The sequence below is a fragment of the Coffea eugenioides genome, chromosome 3 (genome assembly GCF_003713205.1).
Source record: "Coffea eugenioides isolate CCC68of chromosome 3, Ceug_1.0, whole genome shotgun sequence".
NCBI lineage: Eukaryota > Viridiplantae > Streptophyta > Magnoliopsida > Gentianales > Rubiaceae > Coffea > Coffea eugenioides.
In genome coordinates this window covers 41,352,117-41,372,155 of record NC_040037.1, presented here as the reverse complement: position 1 = coordinate 41,372,155, position 20,039 = coordinate 41,352,117, and the positions used below count along the sequence as shown (strand labels likewise).

The following is a 20,039-nucleotide window of genomic DNA, read 5'->3' as shown; positions in this document are numbered from 1 at the left end:
AACGGGAAGTCTTCTGGAAATTCACCCTGCGAGATCATTTTTCATGCCTACCACCTACAATTCCCACAAATATCGAATATGAGTGAAATTCCAATTCTTAGTACCGTGAATAGCCAAAATTAGGACAGAATAGCAGTGCAAAATACGCCAAATAACCATTCTATCACCAGTGTGCTTCTTTCAAGGGCATTTTTGTCCTCATATTTTAAGCAAAAAGGGCACACATAGTCCACCTTCCCTCCACTAGCTTAGAAATCAACGGGGAATACAGTGGCCAAAATTTCCCCAAATGCCCGCCTAGACTCGTAAACGGACTTCCCAAAAACTACTGAATTGGGTAAAAAAAAATAAATATTCTCAAAGATGCAAGACTTAGGCTCCAGATGAGACATCAGACAAAGGGGTCCAACTCCGTCTTTATCCACAACCAATACCTCACTAGGCATTAAAGACATCAGAAACCAAACCAATATCCTCAAAAACGCAAGCTTGGACTCGTTAAAGACATCAGAAACCAAACCAACTCCAGTAATCGATTTGAGGACGTTGCCATGGACGGAGACGATGCCAGCGCCTTCTTGGCCGCGGTGCTGGACCGCGTGGAGGGCTAAATTGCACAGGCGAGAAGCTTCGGGGTCACCATAGATGCCCACCACGCCTCACTCCTCTCTGGGTTTGTCGTCATAATCGTCGGAGACATCGGAGACGACGTCGGAGATATGATTCTTGGAAGCGGCCGAGACACCAGTCCAGTGGACTTTGCGGGTATGGGTGACGGGGTGGCAGGGTTTTACGAGGGTTTTTGAGAAGGAAGAGCAGAAGGGCTTGTCATGAGGAGGCGTTGTAAGCGGAGAGAGCTTCTGGGAGGCCGCGGCGGCCGCGACTGCTGCGGTGGCGACAGAGACGGCCATGGGATTGCGTGGGGGTTGCGCAGGGAAAAGTAAGGGAGGTGAGGGAAATCAAATAGAAATGTGGACTATGTGTGCCCTTTTTGCTTAGAATATGAGGACAAAAATGCCCTTGAAAGAAGCACACTGGCGTTCGTGTGAATTGGTCCTCCAGTTGCAAAACCGGAGAAACTGGTTGAAAGGGCCCCGGGTTCCCCATTTTACAAGTTCGAGGGCTTAAAGTCAGCAAAAAATAAATGATGGACTTAATTTTACCTAGATAAATAGTTAAAGGGCCAATTAGATAATTTGCCCTAAATAAAATGTTCTTCTGGGAGTAAAGTGCCTATTGATTGCATCTAAAGCGGAAAAAGTGCAAATCACCTCATATTCATCCAGGAACTGTAATTAATCCCTATAAGAAAATTAAACACTACCAAAGAGATCAAATCTCACCGTGCCAACATTTGAACCTGTTGAATAATGAGCATTGCCATTTCCTGGTATTCTACTGTCATCGTTTGGACTAATTTCACTTTGTTTTTTTGAACACTGTCACTTTTTTATTTTATAACCTAAACTTTAATTTTGAACACTTTATACTTTAAATTCTTAATTTTGGACACTTTGCGCTCTATACTTTCAAGTTTGTCCAATTTAAATCCAATCAATGACAACTTTAGTAAAATTAACGGTATAGGGAACTCAACAAATTAATGATAATGTGCAAAAAGTAGTCAAAAAATGTCAAGATATAATAATAAAAATAAAATAATATATTATTATTAATTTACACCATCTTTTATCTCATTAATTTTGCTAATAATATTAGTAATTGAGATCTTATAAATCAATGATAATGTACTAAAAATTGTCAAAAAAAAAAATTAAGTGATAACAGTTAGAGTAATTTTCAAGTTCAAACTATCGACATAACTAAGATTAATCAGTATTTGAGACTTTTAACATGAGTCTTTCTTTTTTTTTTTAAAAAAAATATATATAGGTAAGATAGGATTTAAGAAACGGAAATGGAGGAAGATGAGATTTGAACCTAGGACGTTTATGTTTATGTTCTGGGGTTTGATTACAGGTATTCAAAAAGAATCGAAAAAGCGGGTAATCGAGAAAATCGAATTGGTCCAAATCGAAAAAAGAGTAACCAATCATAATTTTTAAAATAGTTAGGTTACTCAAAATTACTTGAAAATTAGGTTAGAGTATGATTTTCAATTTTAAAAAATTGTGATTACCTAAGCCTACCTGCATATGTATAAGGTTAGTTAAGATAACCAATATCCAAATCTAAACAATAATTATTTATTCATTTACTAATAATTTAAGTTATGAGCCCCATGTCATTAAATATTTTATTTTCACAACTTATAAATTTGTATATTTAACCGCATCTTCCATTTACCTTTTTTTGCTTCCCACATTTGATGCCACTAATTTTATTTATTCTACTACTTTATTTTTTTTGTCTTTCTTCAAAATTTCTTTTCCTTTCTCATAAATTCTATCCACTTCACCACTCTAATTTTTTAAATTTTTAATTGTTTAGAACTTACACATTTGGTTGTGAAACAATTTGTTATCTTTAATAGAAAGTGAATTAATAGTTTTTAAGAAGTAGAGAAAACGAAAAAAATGTTCAAAATATTTTATGTTTTAATTATCTATTGTTCTCTGATTTTCTATTTTGTAGATAGTTTTTCAGAATTGTAGAATTAAATACTCTCATTAATTTAAACAACTATTGTATTATTTTCTTTGTTAATTTAATTTATTATCTTGAATCACCAGACTAATCCACACGTGTCCCATACCAACCTGCCCAAGCCGTGTCCGTGTGAGTTGTTTCATCGGAGATTCGATCCTTAGCAGTCGTACTCACATAACTAGGTTACTACTACCAGACCATTGCCCCTGACCAAAGCCCCGGGGGCAATCGCTATTTGCGATTAGGGTTAGTAAAATTGTAAATGGACTGGTTGCTTGCTCCATAAACACCCCCCTTAGACTTGATAGTCGTCTTCTTGTTACGATTTAGTTTTATCAAGTCTCAAGGTTTTTTTTCCCCTGAAAAAAAGTCTCAGGGTTTGATGCGTAATTTGGCCTAAAATCGAGTAACATTAATTATAATTATCCCATCGCAAAAAAAAAAAAAAAAAACCCCATTCCTTGGGCAGCAGGCTTCTTCCCTAATTCTCCCAATTTCCAAATTCCATTCAGATAAGGACTTAACTTCTTATTCCCAAAGAAAAAGAGATTGAAAGGGAAAAATGATTTGGAAAAGGAATTAAATGTGATATATCCCCAGTCCCTCTACAAAGCCCCTTTCTTTCCTCTTTCAAGCTTAAGTTTGCGAGAGAGGAAAACTCAGTATACTTTATTAAACAAAAAAAAAAGAGTAAAAACGATGGACGGAGTTTTATCTCCGGCCGATCAGCAGAGCTTAGTCTCTTCGTTTCTGGAAATCGCCGTCGGCCAAACTGCCGATACCGCTCGTCAATTTCTTCAGGTCGGATATATACACTCCCTCTCTCGCTTAGGGTTTATCTTGCGGATCTGATGATTTATTGAATTCGCATTGTTGATTTTTGTTGCTATAATTGTTTCGTTTTTGGCTGAAAATATGTTGAATTTTTTTTTTTGTTTCTAGTGATATTTTGTTAGTGTAAAAGGTCTGAACTGTTTTCGGTACTTGTATCTATTTGATGATGATGAATGATATGAAGAAGATAATTTGAGCAAAAATAGTTAATTGATTGAAAAGCTTAGAAGCTGATTATCTCAATTTGACAGTTATTCGAGAATAACTTATGAAGGTTGCAGCTAAGATAAACCTGCAAAGTCTGATTTGTTGTATGTTATAATAGAAATATGGGGTTCTGCTTCTAGTGGCGATATGCATGGTCCCGCTTACGGGGTTCAAATCAATACATTATAAGAAGAAATATCTATTTTTGTTATTATTTTTTGGGGTTTTGGAGAAAGAATTGTGGGATTGGATAAGGATTGAGATGACAGAGGGTTTAAGAGTATGGTTCTTTTCTGTTGTGCCATTTATCAAAATGGTGTTTTGCTATATTAGAAGTTTCTAATGGTCGCAGAATATTTGTGGCACTTATGCTGGCTTGTCCCATTAATGCAGTAAAAAGGTAGTCTTTTTAGCATGAGGAAAAATGAAACGTGATGAGAATTCTGGATTTCCTTGTGAAATAAAACTGGGATGTTTGAGGTCTTCGTTTTTTTTTCTCTCTCTTTCCTTGGACAGTGTATATAGTTTTATGATAGCTCTGGAAATTCCTCATCAAGCTGATAAAAGAAACCGTAAAGTTCTACTTTGAATGCAATTGTTTTGAAATAAAGCAAGATGCCTTTCACTTAGATAGACAAACTGGGATGTTTGAGGTCTTCCTTTTTTTTTTTTTCTCTCTTTCCTTGGACAGTGTATGTAGTTTTACTTGATAGCTCTGGAAATTCCTCATCAAGCTGATAAAAGCAACTGTAAAGTTCTATCGGTTATATCTAGCTAAAAAGACAGCAGACTTTGCCTTAGCTTCTTAGAATTGAGGCAATGCAATAGCTAATCCTGCTTGTCCTTTGTAACAGAGTTTGTGAAAAAAGGTAAGATGGACAGGCAGGAAGTGTAGGATTTTGTTTTTGAAACATGATAGGTGGCAATATGTACTCCTTGTTAAATGCGTGGATGATGAACTTCTTATATTTTAAATATAAAATGATGAAAAACTTGAGTACTTCATTTGATAATTTACTGTCTTACATACCCCTTTTAAAAGTTTTCAACGATGATGCACAATATTTCACTTTATATATAAAAGGGAGATGCACCAATGTTGCTTTTTGGTTGCTTCAGTTACTGGGAATTTCCTTCCTACTTCCATCAAACATGAGAAGCACCCGTGCATATAGCATAACAATTCTTCTTTGTTGCATGGACCAACAGTTACTTCATTCACAAACTTTGTTCCCAAGTAATATAGAATTTTTGCTAACTTCGCTGCCTGTAATATGTGTCATGTTGCATACCAGTAAACAGATTGACACCTCACACCCAATCTTGAGTGCACATAACATAGATGAAAAATATTAACTCTAAAATGTAGAAGCAAAGCTTAATATTTTTTAGTAAGGAAGAAAAACATGGAAGATTTAAAGCAATTGTTGAGCTCAGTCATTATGTTGAAAATCTGGTGCAGTATTTGTTATTCTTACAGTGGCATTTTACTGCTGCAATTTAAGAGACATCTAAGTTCAATAAATTTGTTAAAGAAACTTATGGACATTTAGAGGTAAAGTCTGTAAGTCTTTCAAAATACATTTACAGTATTTTTTTCTAAATGTTGACTGCTGTACAGCTTTTTCCTTCAAGATTTATTTTTGGCATTGGAGGCATTGGTTTTAAATGTGGAAATAAGTTGTTGAAGTATAGTTTGTAGTTGTAACTGCATTGATTTGTGAAGCAAATTTGAGTATGTTAAATTGGCTAAACATGGAGGAGTTGAATCTAATGAATAGTATTTGCTGCACGTAGAAGAACATATCCTGTTATCATAATTTAACCAGGCAGGGTCTTTAATTGCATCTCTAACAAATTTTGAAAATACGAAGACATTCTGCACAGTTCACCTGAATGATTAACTTGAAAATCTATTGTTAAATATAAAACTTAAAGAGTTTGGTCCCTCTTAAAAATTCTGTCTTGATGTTGGAGTCCTAGCTTTTTTCATTGTGAACTTCTTGTTCTTATTTGTGATCTGAATTTGATCTCTTTGTAAACTAGACTCAGTAGTTATTATCTTTTTTCTATTGAGTGCTACTTGAAGTAGTGATTTGCAGTTGTGGTAAACTTTGAAGAGGAGGCTTTGGCCTTCAACATCTTTGAGAATTATTTGCTATTGTTTTAGTCAGGGAGCCAAACTTTGGGGGGTCCATATATATCAATGGTTAACAAATTTAGAATGTTTGACCTTTTATTTAAGAGTACTTTTTTGAGTTGTACTTCCTTTAAAGGTGGATTAAATAAAAGGTCAAACATTCTCATGTAATCCACCTTTAAGTCTTTCAAAAATAAATCTTGAAGAGTTGTACTTCCTCAGATACATCCTCAAGTAAAGGTGGATGACTTTTTTCCTTGTTGCTAACTGTTGGAAAGTTTGCTTTCTGATTATGTGAAAATTTTGATAGTCAATATTCCCTGCTGCAGGCCACAAGTTGGAAGCTTGACGAAGCTATTCAGCTTTTCTATATAGGAAATGAGGGTGGGGCGGCAACATCATCTGCACAATCTCCACAGTTGGAAAGTGATTTACCCTTGGATGATCCAAGCTTGAGGAGGTGAAAAAAAATTTATATGGCTAGATTGTCCTTCTATTGTTTCTGTGTCTTCTTTTTTTATCCTCTTCTCGTTTCTACTTGTTTTCTGAGGATGGATAAATTTTGGAAAGCTTCAAAATTGTGGAGACTGAATGTAGAAATTAGCATCTCCCAAACCATAAAGAAATTATACATCAGTCTAATGCATTTCTTTTACAACATGGCTTATTACAGTGGAACAAGAACAGACTTGGAAGACCAAAATATAAGACAAGGTGATGGAGATGATGTACGGCCACCTTTACCTGTAATAAGGGATGTACTCTATGACAACACAATGCTTTTTGGGTATGTCCTGATTCCTGGCATTCGGTGTGCTTTTCCTGGAATAGTTGAATGTTAAGAGCTGTTAATTTTAGCATATGCACTATTTTCTTCTTTTGAGCTGTGTTAGTGATGTAGATAACCTCATGGATGATTGTTCCTCATGCTTTTATGTGAAGAGGTATTTTGTATTACAGATACCTAAAATACTTTTGTGGGAAGAGGGATTACATTTTATCTAATTTCCTTCTCTCCAGATTCAGTTGTTCTTAAAACATTTATTTGCAATTGTTGTGGAAGAACATTTCGGATATATTCAATCTTAAAAGTAATCGTGCTTCATTTTTGAAGACAAGACTGAATTATGGATGTTATATAGTGAACCTCTGTTAGTCAACCAGAATTTGAGAGATTATGGTACTATGCGAATGCCCTCCTTTGGGACTGAATTTTTGTGAAACAGACTTGATCAAAATGAGGTTAATTACTTTAGCATGTGTTTTGTTGTTTAGTTACTTTTGTTGTCGCTATAAAAACTTTTTTTTCCTCCCTTTTCATTTTTTGAAGTGCGTCAAGAATGGGGGGTTCATCTAATGAAGCTCGTACAGTAGTCCCCTTCCGCAATTTTGAGGAGGAATTGAAACGACCTGGTGTCTGGGAAACAGAGAATGGTTCTGCATCTACTGTGGACAAGTCTCAATATAATCTTGCTTCGTTATATCGTCCTCCATTTGCTTTGATGTACCAGGGATCCTTTGAAAAGGTAAATGGCTTAATTTGGAAGAGCCCTGCAGTTTTTTGGCTGAATAAGTGTTTTTTCTGTTGATTCTTTTTTTGATTTTCTTGGGGTCCTCTTTCTTTTTTAATATTTTCGAGCTCCTTAAATTGTTTAACTTTCTAGACCTCTTATCATTTCCCTAAAGCTTTTATAAAGGTGTTTCAGTGGTTTAACTAATTATACAATTGTGAGTATTTCTTATTTGTGGCCAAGTGGAACAGACCGGAGAATGCACTAATGGAATGTGTTGGTCAAATTGATCACCAGGATTCTAACTTTATTATAGAGTTTAGGAACAACATATACCCCATCTGTGAAGGGAATAAAGGTGAGCTCAAGGAGGTCAAACTTCAGAGAGCAATGAATTGTTTTTCGACTTGTCGTTGGACAGGAGAGTTCTCAAGTAATATTAAATGAGCTGATAGTGTTCAAATTTTCTTTAGGCAATTTTTGCATAGTGAATATGATCATCTGTATGTGTTTTGATAGGATCTAGGATTGAGTCTCTGGTCCCCTTCCTCTTGAAGCTTCTGGAATGTTGTTAGTCAACGCCTGCAAAGACTGGTAGATTTCTAAGGATATATGAAGAAAGAGGGTAGTAAACTGGAGGTTGTGATTGAATGGTTGAAAGTCTCTGTGTATTCCTGAACTTTTGCAATATTATTGTTCAAGATTCCTGAATTTGTGCTATCAAGTTTCTTGGTTTGTATTAAAGTCATTGATCACCCAGCGCAGTCCTTTTGTTGGGATGAGTCCATGAAATAAGGGAGATAACTATGCAATTCAGAATGGAAAAAGGGTCCCCTGGGAAGGGGGTATAAGATTGGGGTATGACAAGGAGAATTCCATTTTACCATGTGAGGCACCTGTATACCTCATGTCCTCATTGATGACAGTTTGGGTATTTCCTCCTTTGGCATATTTATGCTGTAGTTCGTTTGTATCACCACTTAAAATTTTGAGGTTAAACCTTTGCCATGGAATCTGACAACAGTTTTTGAGATCTTGTAACTCTGAAAACAGGGAATGGAATTACTAAAAGTGTTTTAATTCGCAAGCTTATAACTACAGACCAAGTATGGTTTGACTTATTGTTTGGGAAGGTAAAGCTGTTATGACAGGAGGCACCTAGGTTTGCAATCATTTTTTTTTAACTTGTGCAGTTTATTTTTAGTACACTGTGTTTCATCAAAGAGCTCCACTAAAGGATAGCTGTGATTAACTTATAGAATAGCTGAATTTTCGTTTCTTCATCTGGAGCTCTAGGTAACTGGTTGTGTACACTTGGCAAGTTTAAGATTGGAATGACGCCTGCTACTTCTGTAATTGATTAAAGCCCACCCTGTATTCAACTGCAATGGTGATTCTTGTATTTAAGGCTATCTTCTCGATGGGCAAATTTTTTCTGGAATCACAATAAACAATTCTCACAACATCCAAATGTAGTTACAGTCCTTATTCAAGATGAAATTTTTTTTTTTTTGGGTTTTTGGAAGATTTATTCTTAGCAGTCTTTTATTTGTTAGGTGGTCGGATCATTCTTCTTCTCTATCTCCTCCTCGTTCTTTAATTTTTCTTAACAAATCCTCACATGAATCTTCATTGCAACCTGACTAATTCTTGTTGGACTTTTAGTGAGGCGCTTTGTTGTGGAAATGTGATCCTTTATTCTCCCTGATTTATATTTATAAGAATATTGCATGTCTGAATTGATGGTAATGGATTGTGGTTTCTGTATTTTATATTGATGTTAACTATGTTCTTTTTTTGTTTTGCAGGCAAAAGATGCTGCTAGATCACAGAACAAATGGCTTTTGGTAAATTTGCAATCTACGAGGGAATTCAGCTCGCATATGGTAAATTTTTCTGATCTCACTTAGCATCCTCCTTACTCTCTGTTCTTCCTCAACCAGTTCTTTTATGTGGGCTGACTTCCACCAATTTTGCTATTTACTTCTTTTAAAGCTCAATCGTGATACATGGGCCAATGAAGCTGTTGCTCAAACTATTAAAAGTAATTTCATCTTCTGGCAGGTGTGTTTTTCTTCTTCCTCCTAAAAAGTTTGTTCTGTATAAAATTTGTGTACCTCTCAGACTCTTGTATTACAAGTTCTTCATTAACAAATGACATATTTACATCTGTCTTAATCTCTGTCAATCAACATCAAATGTTGTATGTATGTGCATGTGCAGTGGTTTTTTGTTTAATTAAATGCGCAAGTGTTTATTTCAATGCTACTAGAAATCATTAGATTTTTCAGAGGTATTTTCCATGCTTTCACCCTTTTTTTTGCTTGTTTGACTATGTTCATGATGCCATTTTTATTAGGGAGAGGAGATTCTGTTTCTAGGTCAGATGTGGCATTAATTAAATATAGGGGACATTCAAGTTTTTTTAATTTTGAATAGTTCTATACTGATATTTCACTTTTTAGCTTTTGAGGAGCGTTATCCCATCTAACACCTTTATGTAAAGGATGTCAATCACTAGTGTAATTGGTATCATGACCACTAGACAAGGCACTCAGGATTAAGCTAATAAAAAAAAGTTGGATATTTTCTTTCCACTAGACAAGGTATCACTAACGTTGCTTTCCAGAAACAGAGATTGATGAATCACCATGTAGGAAATGAAGCTGTCAAAGGTAGAAAACTCCTTTAGGTGATTTATTGGTTGTTGAGGTTAAACAAGCTTTAAAATGATTTCCTGTGTGAAACCGCTTCTATTTTTCTTCATTAGTTAGGAAACTCAATGTGATTGCTGTGGTTCTTCCATTACCTTTTTTTTCTGTGATGTCGTTCGTATATACAGGTATATGATGATGCAGAAGAGGGCAGTAAGGTCTGCACCTATTACAAATTAGATTCTATTCCTGTTGTTATGGTGATTGACCCTGTGACTGGTCAAAAAATGCGCTCTTGGCGTGGAATGGTTCAACCAGAAACTTTGTTGGAGGTACATTATTCATGCTTGTAGTTTGTAGACAAAGATCATGTTCTGCTGCCTAGAAGCTTTTATGTTTTTTGCTTTTAATAGTTTCTAAGTATGAAAATTATAATAAATTTCTGTTGACTGCTGTAGGATCTTTTACCTTTTATGGATGGTAGCCCAACAGATCATCATGTGAATCTATCTCATAAACGGCCCAGAGAGAGTCCTGTCATTCGTCCTCACCGAGTTCAAGGTTCCTGAAATCCTTTTTTCTCACCAATTACTTTCTGAGCTTTTTTGGTTGTTTTTCCGATGCTGTATAATATCTACTACTGCATTCAGTCTTTCTCTACTTTGATTGAATCACTGTTTGTGCAACAGAAAACAGAAATTATGGTTTCTGTTCATTTCAAATTTCTATACCTATTGTCAAAATGATCATTGTTGTTTTTTTTTTGTTGACTAGTGCTCTTATCCTACAAAAGCTTTAGTGATTGAAAGCTGTTTTCGGAAAGCAAATTTTGAACGTGCATTTCCAGAATATCTTTTCCGACTGTTCTAAAGCAGAGCTACTTACACTCACTTAAAAACATGATCATCACATTTTTCATGATTTTTTTTTTGTGCTTGACATGGTATTAAATATCCATGTGGTGCTTAAAGGTCATTGGTGCGGCTTTTAATTTGTTTTTGAAGCTTTGAAAGCTCAGTTTAGGTGCCCCATTATTTTTGAATTGCTAACATCTTCTTCCACTGATTATTCCTGTCTTAGTTGTCCATTTGTTTTTGGTTAAATATCCTCTTTGACATATTTTGGGTACATTTAAACTTCTATTGCACTCATTTTACTTTGCCAAATGCTGCCTTGAGGATGACAAATGGAAATTGAACCGGAATTTTTCTTGGATGTCAGGTGAGACTGAAGAAGATGAGGATATGCTTCGGGCATTGGCTGCTTCAATGGAAGGTGTGAAAGATATGGATAAAAAGGAAGCTGATGATGTTGACGAATCACCACAAACATTGTTAACCAAGAACCCTGCTTATCCACCACTGCCCGAAGAACCCAAGGGTGACAAGAATCTTCTCTGCAGGGTTGGCGTAAGGCTTCCTGATGGACGCAGACTTCAGAGGAACTTTCTTCGGTCTGATCCAATTCAGGTAAGATTTCGATCAATACTTTTAGTAGTACTGAAGTGTAGTAATTTTACTATTATCACTCCTTCAGGGACCTTATACATCCATGTTCATGTGTTGATTTGGTTTGCTGAATGTAAAAAATGGTGAGGATCAGTCATTTTAAGTCGTGGAAGGCCATCAATTTGAAGGCAAATAGGAGATTGTGCCTTTGTTTTGTTCTACTATAAGGATACAGTACTACTTTTCCAGTTGCATAACAAGCAAAATTTTTCGGTCCTGATTTATGATGATTAAGTGACCAACTGATAGGGTTTTGAGCAGCCGGTTTTTTACCTGCTTCTAATATAGGATTAGCTATTTACGAGCATGTCATTTCAAATGCTGTCCATTCCATTTACTTAATTACAGTGAAATTCACTTAATGCTCTTAGTGCTGTCAATTTGGAAGCGCTCTTTGCTTATTTTGCTTTTTCTGTGGTTTCAGTTGCTGTGGTCATTCTGCTGTTCTCAGTTGGAGGAAGCCAAGACAAGGCCATTTCGCTTGACACAAGCCATCCCTGGGTCCAAGTCCTTGGACTACAGCATAGATTTAACATTCGAGGCATCAGGGCTTGCTAACTCCATGATATCAGTTACATGGGAATGAAGACAAGGTTCAGAGTCAGCGGCTAAAATTGTGCCAAAAAGCTTCTGTTATTTGACTGCCGTAATCTTGTAGTATCCCTTCTTTTGTTGCTATTTCCTGACTTTTTGAGTCTCTTGGAAGGGAAGGCTGTGGAATGATTGAAGTTATACGTTCCCCTTGCGTATCATGTAAATATTGGACAGTGGATTTTCTATATTTATATACACACATATATATATCTGAGAGTTTTGCTCCGCCTCAATCTACGTTTGGTTGCTCTATTAAACGCGCTTTCTTACCAGAGGTAGAATTCTAATAATCTTTAAAGGTAAAAAGTAGCTCTATTTCAGTCTACATTTGTGTGTGTGTGTGTGTGTGTGTACGTTGGATTATTTAAAAAATCTCTCTGAAGATTTCTGCTAATATCACGTAGCATGTGGGAAATTTTAAAATTATTACTTACCTTCTAGTTAGAGATTAACTACTATAGTATACGAATTGGCAAAATTACCTTCATGATATTACCAATTCTTTAGGCAAAAAATATGGAAGACAAAACTCCTAATACCTGAAATAAATAGAGCTGTTAAACGAACCGAACTGTTCGGTAGTTCGGTTCGTTTCGACTCGTTCGTGTTCGTGAAAGACTCGTTCGAAATCTTAAATGAACCGAGTTCGAACGAATTTTTTTGTTCGATTAATAATCGAACGAACACGAGCATGTTCGCGAGTTTTAACGAACGTTCGCGAACATGCTAAACGAACGTTCGCAAACACGAGTATGTTCGCGAGTTTTAACGAACGTTCGCGAACACGGATATAATTATCATTTAATAAATTTTAGGGTTAATTTTATGGCTGGACTTTTATATTTGGAGGGCAAATTGCTTTGTTTTATTTGTTATTTTTATGTTAATGTTAGTTATATAGTTAATGAATAATAGAATTTAGTCACTTAGTGCTTTAATTGTTTTTGAGAATGGTTAATAATTTGCATGGCATATTTAAGGTTTAAAAATAATTTGGATTCTAAATAATTTGGATTCGAGCATTTCGAACATGTTCGCGAACGGCTCATTTATGTTAAACGAGTCGAACACGAACTCGAACTCGAACACGAATTTTGCTTAACGAACCGAACACGAACACAGGTTTGGAGTTCGAAAATTAACGAACGAACACGAACGTTGTTCGAACTGCTTAACGAACAGAGCTCAAACATGAGATACTCGGTTCGATTCGGTTCGTTTACAACTCTAGAAATAAAACAGCTATTTTTACAATCTTGTAGTAACTGTTTAGGCCAAAAAAAATCAAAACAGTAAGAACAATGGCTGCTGAAACAATCATTTTTGCTCTTAAATCCACCCCGCTCCCCCAGTCAAATTTCTTAGTCCTCTTGTGCCGACTTTAGACTAAATCAGCCTCACTATTCTAACATTTATCAAGGAAAACAAAATGGTGGAAGAGAAAAAATGGCTATTTTAACAATGAGTTTTGCATTTATGCATCTCTCCTGTCCACTTTTGATTCTCATATGTTAATGTTACATTAATTTACCCTTGCTATTCTAACAACTATTTAGGCCACCAAAAAAAAAAAGAAGGAAGAGGAAAAACCAAAAATCCATTAAAAAATGGGTATTAGAAAAATTATTGTTTCTTTTAAATGCCCCCTTCCTACTTTTTGTCATTCCTAGGCTAACCTTATATTAAATTACCCTCAATATTCTAACGATTATTTAAGCAAAAAAAGAAAACACTGAAATTCGTAAAAATTGGCTATTGTTTAATTACTTTTTTACTTAAATACCCTCTTCACTTTAGTCCTCTTATGTCAACTTTATATTAAATTAGCCTTGCCATTCTAACAATCATTTGTGCAAAAAGAAAACAAAAAAGAAATTTAAAGAATTGGAAGAGAAAAAAGTCAAAATCGATAAGAAATGGCTATCTAAAATTTATTTTTGTATTCAAACATATTTTATGCCGGTTTTATGTTAAATTTCCCTAATTATTCTAACAATATAAACAAAAAAAAAAAAACCAAATTGATACAATCACCACGATTGTTATAATTATTATTGTACTTAACACCTTCCCTGGCCCCTCAACTTTTTAAGTTCTATGTAAAGCTTCTATTAAGAATTAGTTTGGTTGAAAATTTAAGGTAAACAACTCAAAAGCGTAGACTTGGAACAAAAATACATCGCTGGCCTTAAATGATTATTTTAAGAATATTGTTGTGATGACACGTTGTTAAATGATATGGTCTGAAAAGAGGTTGATGACTTTTTCGAAACCTCAAAGTATATAAGTGATATCGAAAATCTAAAGGATGGTTCTGAAAATTTTCCAATATTCATACGTAGTCTTTGTTAACTACATAGCATAGTTTCACATAGGGATAATATCAGAAACCTCTCCTGAAGTTTCTCTTAATATCACCTAACACTTCTAAAGTTTTAAAAATCTCACTTACCTTCCTTATATTTGTTATTTGTGTAGCAAAATTTTTAAAAATCCTAAACTACCCTTCACTTGCTAAATAAAAATATTCCTAAATCACTTTGTTCACTTCAAGAAAACTATCATTTCAAAAATAATCTCTTGTAGTACTACTACATCACATGCTATATTCCATAAAAATATAAATTTGAAAAATAAAAATGATATTTGAAAAGAAATATATTTGCATCAATTTTCTTATATATGCTCAAAACTGACTTATTATGAATTTCTATTTTTTCAACATTTTCTCAACCCTTACTCAAACTATTAAATTGTACCAATTATTATAAAAATTAACTTAAAATAAGCAAATAAATCATACCCCACTTTATCACAATCACAAAAGGTAAAAGATAAACAAAATTTAGTTTATTATAATGTACAATAAAATACTGCATAGTAATCCAAAAAATATGAGTAAGAGAGAATTATGGAGAAAAGGAAAAACGAAGAAAGTGACTCTTGTTTCTTTTTTTTTTCTTTTTTTTTTTTTTTCAAATTTTGAGCTCCATTTATTTGATATGTTGTGAATTATATGCCAAATGAAGAGAGAATTATGGAGAAAAGGAAAACGAAGAAAGTGACTCTTGTTTCTTTTTTTTTCTTTTTTTTTTCAAATTTTGAGCTCCATTTATTTGATATGTTGTGAATTATATGCCAAATGAGGGTTAATATAGTCTTTTTATAATTATTAGGGGAGGTAAGTGATATTTCTAAAACCTCAGAGGGCCAAGTGATATTAAGAGAAACCTCAAAGGAGTTTTCTGATATTATCCCTTTCACATAATAAGCGTGAGTATGGACTATGTGAATTAGGATAGAGTTATGCAAGTTCCACTATTTAAGATAGCTATCACTCCCACCGAAATGGTCATTCTCGTTTCCTAAAGCTAACATGGAATAAATTTTCATACTCCAATTTGCTCTCCTATGCTCTTATCTCGTTTTGTTGCATGACAAAGCTTTGAAATCTTTGTTTTATGACCACAATTGCGAAGCCTATTTTGCGTATATTGTTCAATCATTTGGCGGACTAAAGAAAGTTGTGATTATGCTTCACACATGTAAAGTTTCGTTTCTTGTACGAAATGTATTTATTTGTATAATCACAACTCTATTTACTTTAATTAATTAAAATAATCCTTATTTGCCTAAAGCAACATAGGATGAGGGGCGAATTAGATTAATTAGGTTGATTAAAATTTTAAAATTATGAACTCACATTAAACAAGGCACAAAGATATTATCACAAAGTAATAAAACTAATAAACAATGACAACAAAGTAAAAGAGTATGTAAAGAAATGTAAACTGTCCATTTTATAGTGTGGTTTGGTTATGTTTACTTCCAATCTTTCTCAAATTTAGAGATTCTTTCACGAGACTGTATCTTCCAAAGAGTAAGACGACAACCTTTGTACGATTGAGGTAATTCAATTCAATCTCCTTGAGCCTCACTAGCTCATTGAGATTTGGATTATAGTCCTCCCTTGAGAAACTTCTCTCAAGTACAATGAAGTTCTCAAATTTGAACACTATTGTTGATGGACAATTTAAGCTATGAAATGTCGATTTTGGGTAGCTATCCAAGATCAGCTTCCATCTAGTTTTGTCATTTGTGGCATGACTATTAAACAATGAAAACTATGTTCAAAATTTTCTGATTGAATGTGACTTAGGTAATGGAAAATTGGGGGTTTAGGATAAAATATAAATGCTCCATCTGGAGGGTAAAGGGTTATTTCTGTGTGCGTGTGCATATTTGTCTGTGCTTATATCTTTTTAGGAGGTTATTGAAAATCATGATTTAATCAGATTAATTCAGCATTTACTATATAGTTGAATTCTATTTCAACTTCTCCTATTCAACCATACCAAAAGTTTGTATGTATATGAGTATCTCTTTTTTTTTTTTTTTTTTTTTTTCTGGTCTTTACTTGTCTTATCCAGAAAATAATGAAGGCATAATGCATGCTTCCTGATTGAACAAATAAGCTACATAGATGAAATTCGAACAACTTATTTCAAAATTAAGTACGATGTCAAATCTTGGTTGCTAGGACATGTGAAAAGAAAAAGAGATTGGGGAATAGTTCCAACTACGCTAGATAATAGTACTCCAGCAATATGAGACTTGTGCAATCTGCAATATTGGTACAATATCTGAAACTTGTTTTCACCCATGACTTTTGTGTCAAAATAGCTAATTTTCTTGATCTGCAGCTATAGGAGATACAGAAATGCATTCCAAGTTTATGGCCTTCTTAAGCACATAATCTACCAGCTTGATTTCTTCATCACTTCCTCCAAAGTTGGTTATCCACACATTCTGTAGTGATTGTAAGGCATATTCATAGTTGGCTTGCTGCATGTTATAACCGCTTGAAGCCTTCTTTTTATCAACGTCCCAAAGCTGCATTTTTGTGGAAATCTCAAATTAGATTATCTCCACTTCTGAACAGAATTTAGCAATTTCCCATAAAAATGTTATTATGAGGACTTTTATTGGGAGGATGGGGGAGAAGATTATGCCAGGAAGGGGAATAAAAACTACTACAATTCATTTGTCATTTCTTGAAGAGAAAACAAGATTTTAGATACCAAGTTGAATTACATGAAATAAAAATAAACATGTTTACTATAAAGAATCATACAACCCAGAAAAGTAGTACCTTCAGCTTGATTTGAAGTGAATCCACATGGACGAGCAAGGTCCCAAAACGGACTGATATAGAAAGTATGCCTTGAAAAAGATCGATGAGATTAATTGATACTTCATCTGTTTTCACTTCTAAATGCTTGACATAATTCAGTGGAAGTTCAGCAACTTCCTTGAGCATCATCACACACTAGCACAAATCAAAAGAAGATGCCATTAGCACAAATAAGTGGCTGATGTACAAGAATATTTTCCTTTTGGAACCTTACCCTAGCCATTTCTTAGGATTATAATGTGGACACAATATTAGAAAGCCAAAATGTTTGCGTGAAGGAGTCCATACAACAACATAAAGAATATATTTGATTTAGTAATCCATGCAAACTTATATTCGATTTAGTAATCCATGCAAACTTAAAATTCTCTATAACTAAACTAGTATACTAAAAGTATTGACAGTACAAATTTCATTATATATTACCTTAAATATACCATTTATGTGTGCTTTTATACCATATCTTGCTAAACCTATGAGATCAACACAACAAAATAGAGAAACAAAGGATACACCTTACTTAGTAGCATTAATTATTTTTAATTCGATTAACATTAAGAGCATTACACACCATCATTGCCAACTTTTAATTTGTATGAAATCATAAAAAATTACATACTCATGGTAGTTTTGCAACCTTATCATGGAGGAAGATGGTCAGAGGGAAAACAAAAAAGGGGGTTAAATACTTCCCAATCTAGTCATCACATAAAGTTATGAAGCAGGTCAAATCAACCATGCCAAAAGAGAAGGAAAAGAAAAGTACGCATACAATTCTACAAGGGTCGCCCAGCCAATCAGATGAATAATTAAGTTGATAATTACATGGGGACACCAAGTTGAAAAAATTTGTTTAGTTTTCGAATAACTTTGAATTCCCAAGAGAAGAAAAGCTACAAATGTCAGTAGAGAGAATTGATTGTATTAACATAGATAAACAATATGTTGTGTTCTACATACATGCTTTATGAAACCTACATTGGTAGCTATGTGAACAAATGGAAAAAGTGAGAAAAAGGACATGATTTTCAAATAATAACATTCAGGGTTTTATTGATGTTGCAAATGCTGAACTCACAGAAGACTAAGGAAATGAAAACTAAGAAAGAGGCTCTATTGAGTCAAATTAACAGTACTATACAATTGAAATTGAGTAGATAAAGAATACAAAATTTACCTCTTCACAATCATGGATGAGCGTCATTGTCATGTCACCTGCTGAGGAAAACATCTGAAGAAAATCTCTTGTGCGGTGAAGTTCCAATATATCATGGGAGTGAATAAATCGCGTCCTCAAACTTAGTTTTACTTCAACTTTGTTGGACGTTAGTGGTCGAGAGAACTTCACCACTGGCCCTTCATACTCAAGCACCAGGAGATTTGTACACACAATTTTCCAATAATCCATGTATTTGCAGTTACATATGACAAGACACTTAACTGTTGAGCTGATTACATGAAGTTTCCTGAGAGTCTTGCAACACTTCAATTCCAAGGAGACAAGGTGCGGGAAAAATGCATTGGTGCACCAGAAAGAACCATCAACTATTTCAATATCGGAAAGGATGAGTGTTCCAAGATATTTGAAATAAGGGTCCTGAAATGCCTTAAATTCCAATCTTGAATGTTTCAAGGACACAGTATCAAGTTTCGTAGCCTCATGTTCATTCCCGACCATTGAAGCTACAAGAACTCCAGCTCTATTCATCAAGTAGGGACCCTTATAGAAGAATCTCTGGAGGTTTGGTAGATCTATTTCAATTTTCTCCAAGAGTCTGTTACACTTGACCAAAAAGTAGCTTATTTTGTTGTGATGAATCTTGGCAATTTTAAGCCCAAGACAACGCATCAAAGACAGGTTTTCAAGAGAAGGACATGCATTGATTAACTTGGGCAGAAATTCATCTCCAATAAGAGCATTTTTGATGGAAAGAGTCCTCAGGAAAGGCAAGTTCAAAACTTTGTAGGAATATCCAAGGTTGATGCCTACCACCTCAAATGATTTCATAGATGAACAATGAGAAAAGATTACCTCTGGAAGTACATACAATGTGTTCCAACAACTACGATATTTTCCATTTGAAAACCTCAGGTCAAGAGCTTGCACATTTCCCTTGGTTGCTTCATCAAGAATTTTGTCTATCAGTTGGTCGATTTCCCCATTACTAGGAAATGTCATTTGAACACTGAGTTTTTGGAGATGAACCATTTGGCGTCGCACCAAGCATAGCTGCAAGGCTTCCACAAACTTTTCTCTAGATGGATAATTATCTTCATTGAGATCAATGATAGGAAATGTTGTGAAAAGCATATTCCAACGTTTGGATAAAAGTGACATGCTCCAGACATCTTCTATAGAGAGCAATGAGAGAATATGGTGATTCAAGTGGTCTGGTAGAGAGCTTAATCTGTCAGCACTTGTCTCATCTTTCTCTTCTTTTGTCTCTTGAATCCTATTATTTTCATTTCCTTTCCTTCTTTTGCATACCATTTCCATTCTATTTGTCTTGAGAAGCTGATGAAATCAAAGGAAGGACCAATTTTGGTTTTATTAGCAAGCTTTTTTAAAGTTAAACTAGTGAAAACAATCAAGAAAGAAGACGAGTAAAAAAACAACCTATAAAATACATCTACAAAATTTTCCCAGAAAGACAATTCATTAAATCAATAAAAGATTCAAAGAAAACAGATAGCATATGTAGGTTTTCGTACCTTTTCAATCAAAAGAAGAAAATATTCAGCAAATGTTGAGAGTTACACTAAGCTAGAATTGAACCCGAGTTCCTG

General features: G+C 34.5%; 2 protein-coding genes across 2 annotated transcripts; one reads left to right on the top strand and one right to left on the bottom strand.

The window, feature by feature from the left end:
- The first annotated feature begins 3,074 nt into the window (after window positions 1–3,074).
- Window positions 3,075–12,283, top strand: LOC113765106 (plant UBX domain-containing protein 7-like). The gene is made up of 10 exons (XM_027309165.1): window positions 3,075–3,411; window positions 6,121–6,251; window positions 6,465–6,578; window positions 7,122–7,317; window positions 9,111–9,188; window positions 9,298–9,366; window positions 10,145–10,288; window positions 10,415–10,517; window positions 11,178–11,425; window positions 11,889–12,283. Exons 1-10 carry the CDS (start codon window positions 3,310–3,312, stop codon window positions 12,048–12,050), a joined length of 1,347 nt encoding a protein of 448 aa, XP_027164966.1. The 5' UTR covers window positions 3,075–3,309; the 3' UTR covers window positions 12,051–12,283.
- A 4,458-nt stretch (window positions 12,284–16,741) lies between these two features.
- On the bottom strand, window positions 16,742–19,749 carry LOC113766644 (putative F-box/FBD/LRR-repeat protein At1g78840). Its single transcript, XM_027310815.1, has 3 exons — window positions 18,430–19,749; window positions 17,211–17,387; window positions 16,742–16,951 (listed from the first exon to the last, which is right to left on the bottom strand). Exons 1-3 carry the CDS (start codon window positions 19,747–19,749, stop codon window positions 16,742–16,744), a joined length of 1,707 nt encoding a protein of 568 aa, XP_027166616.1.
- Window positions 19,750–20,039: the final 290 nt, after the last annotated feature.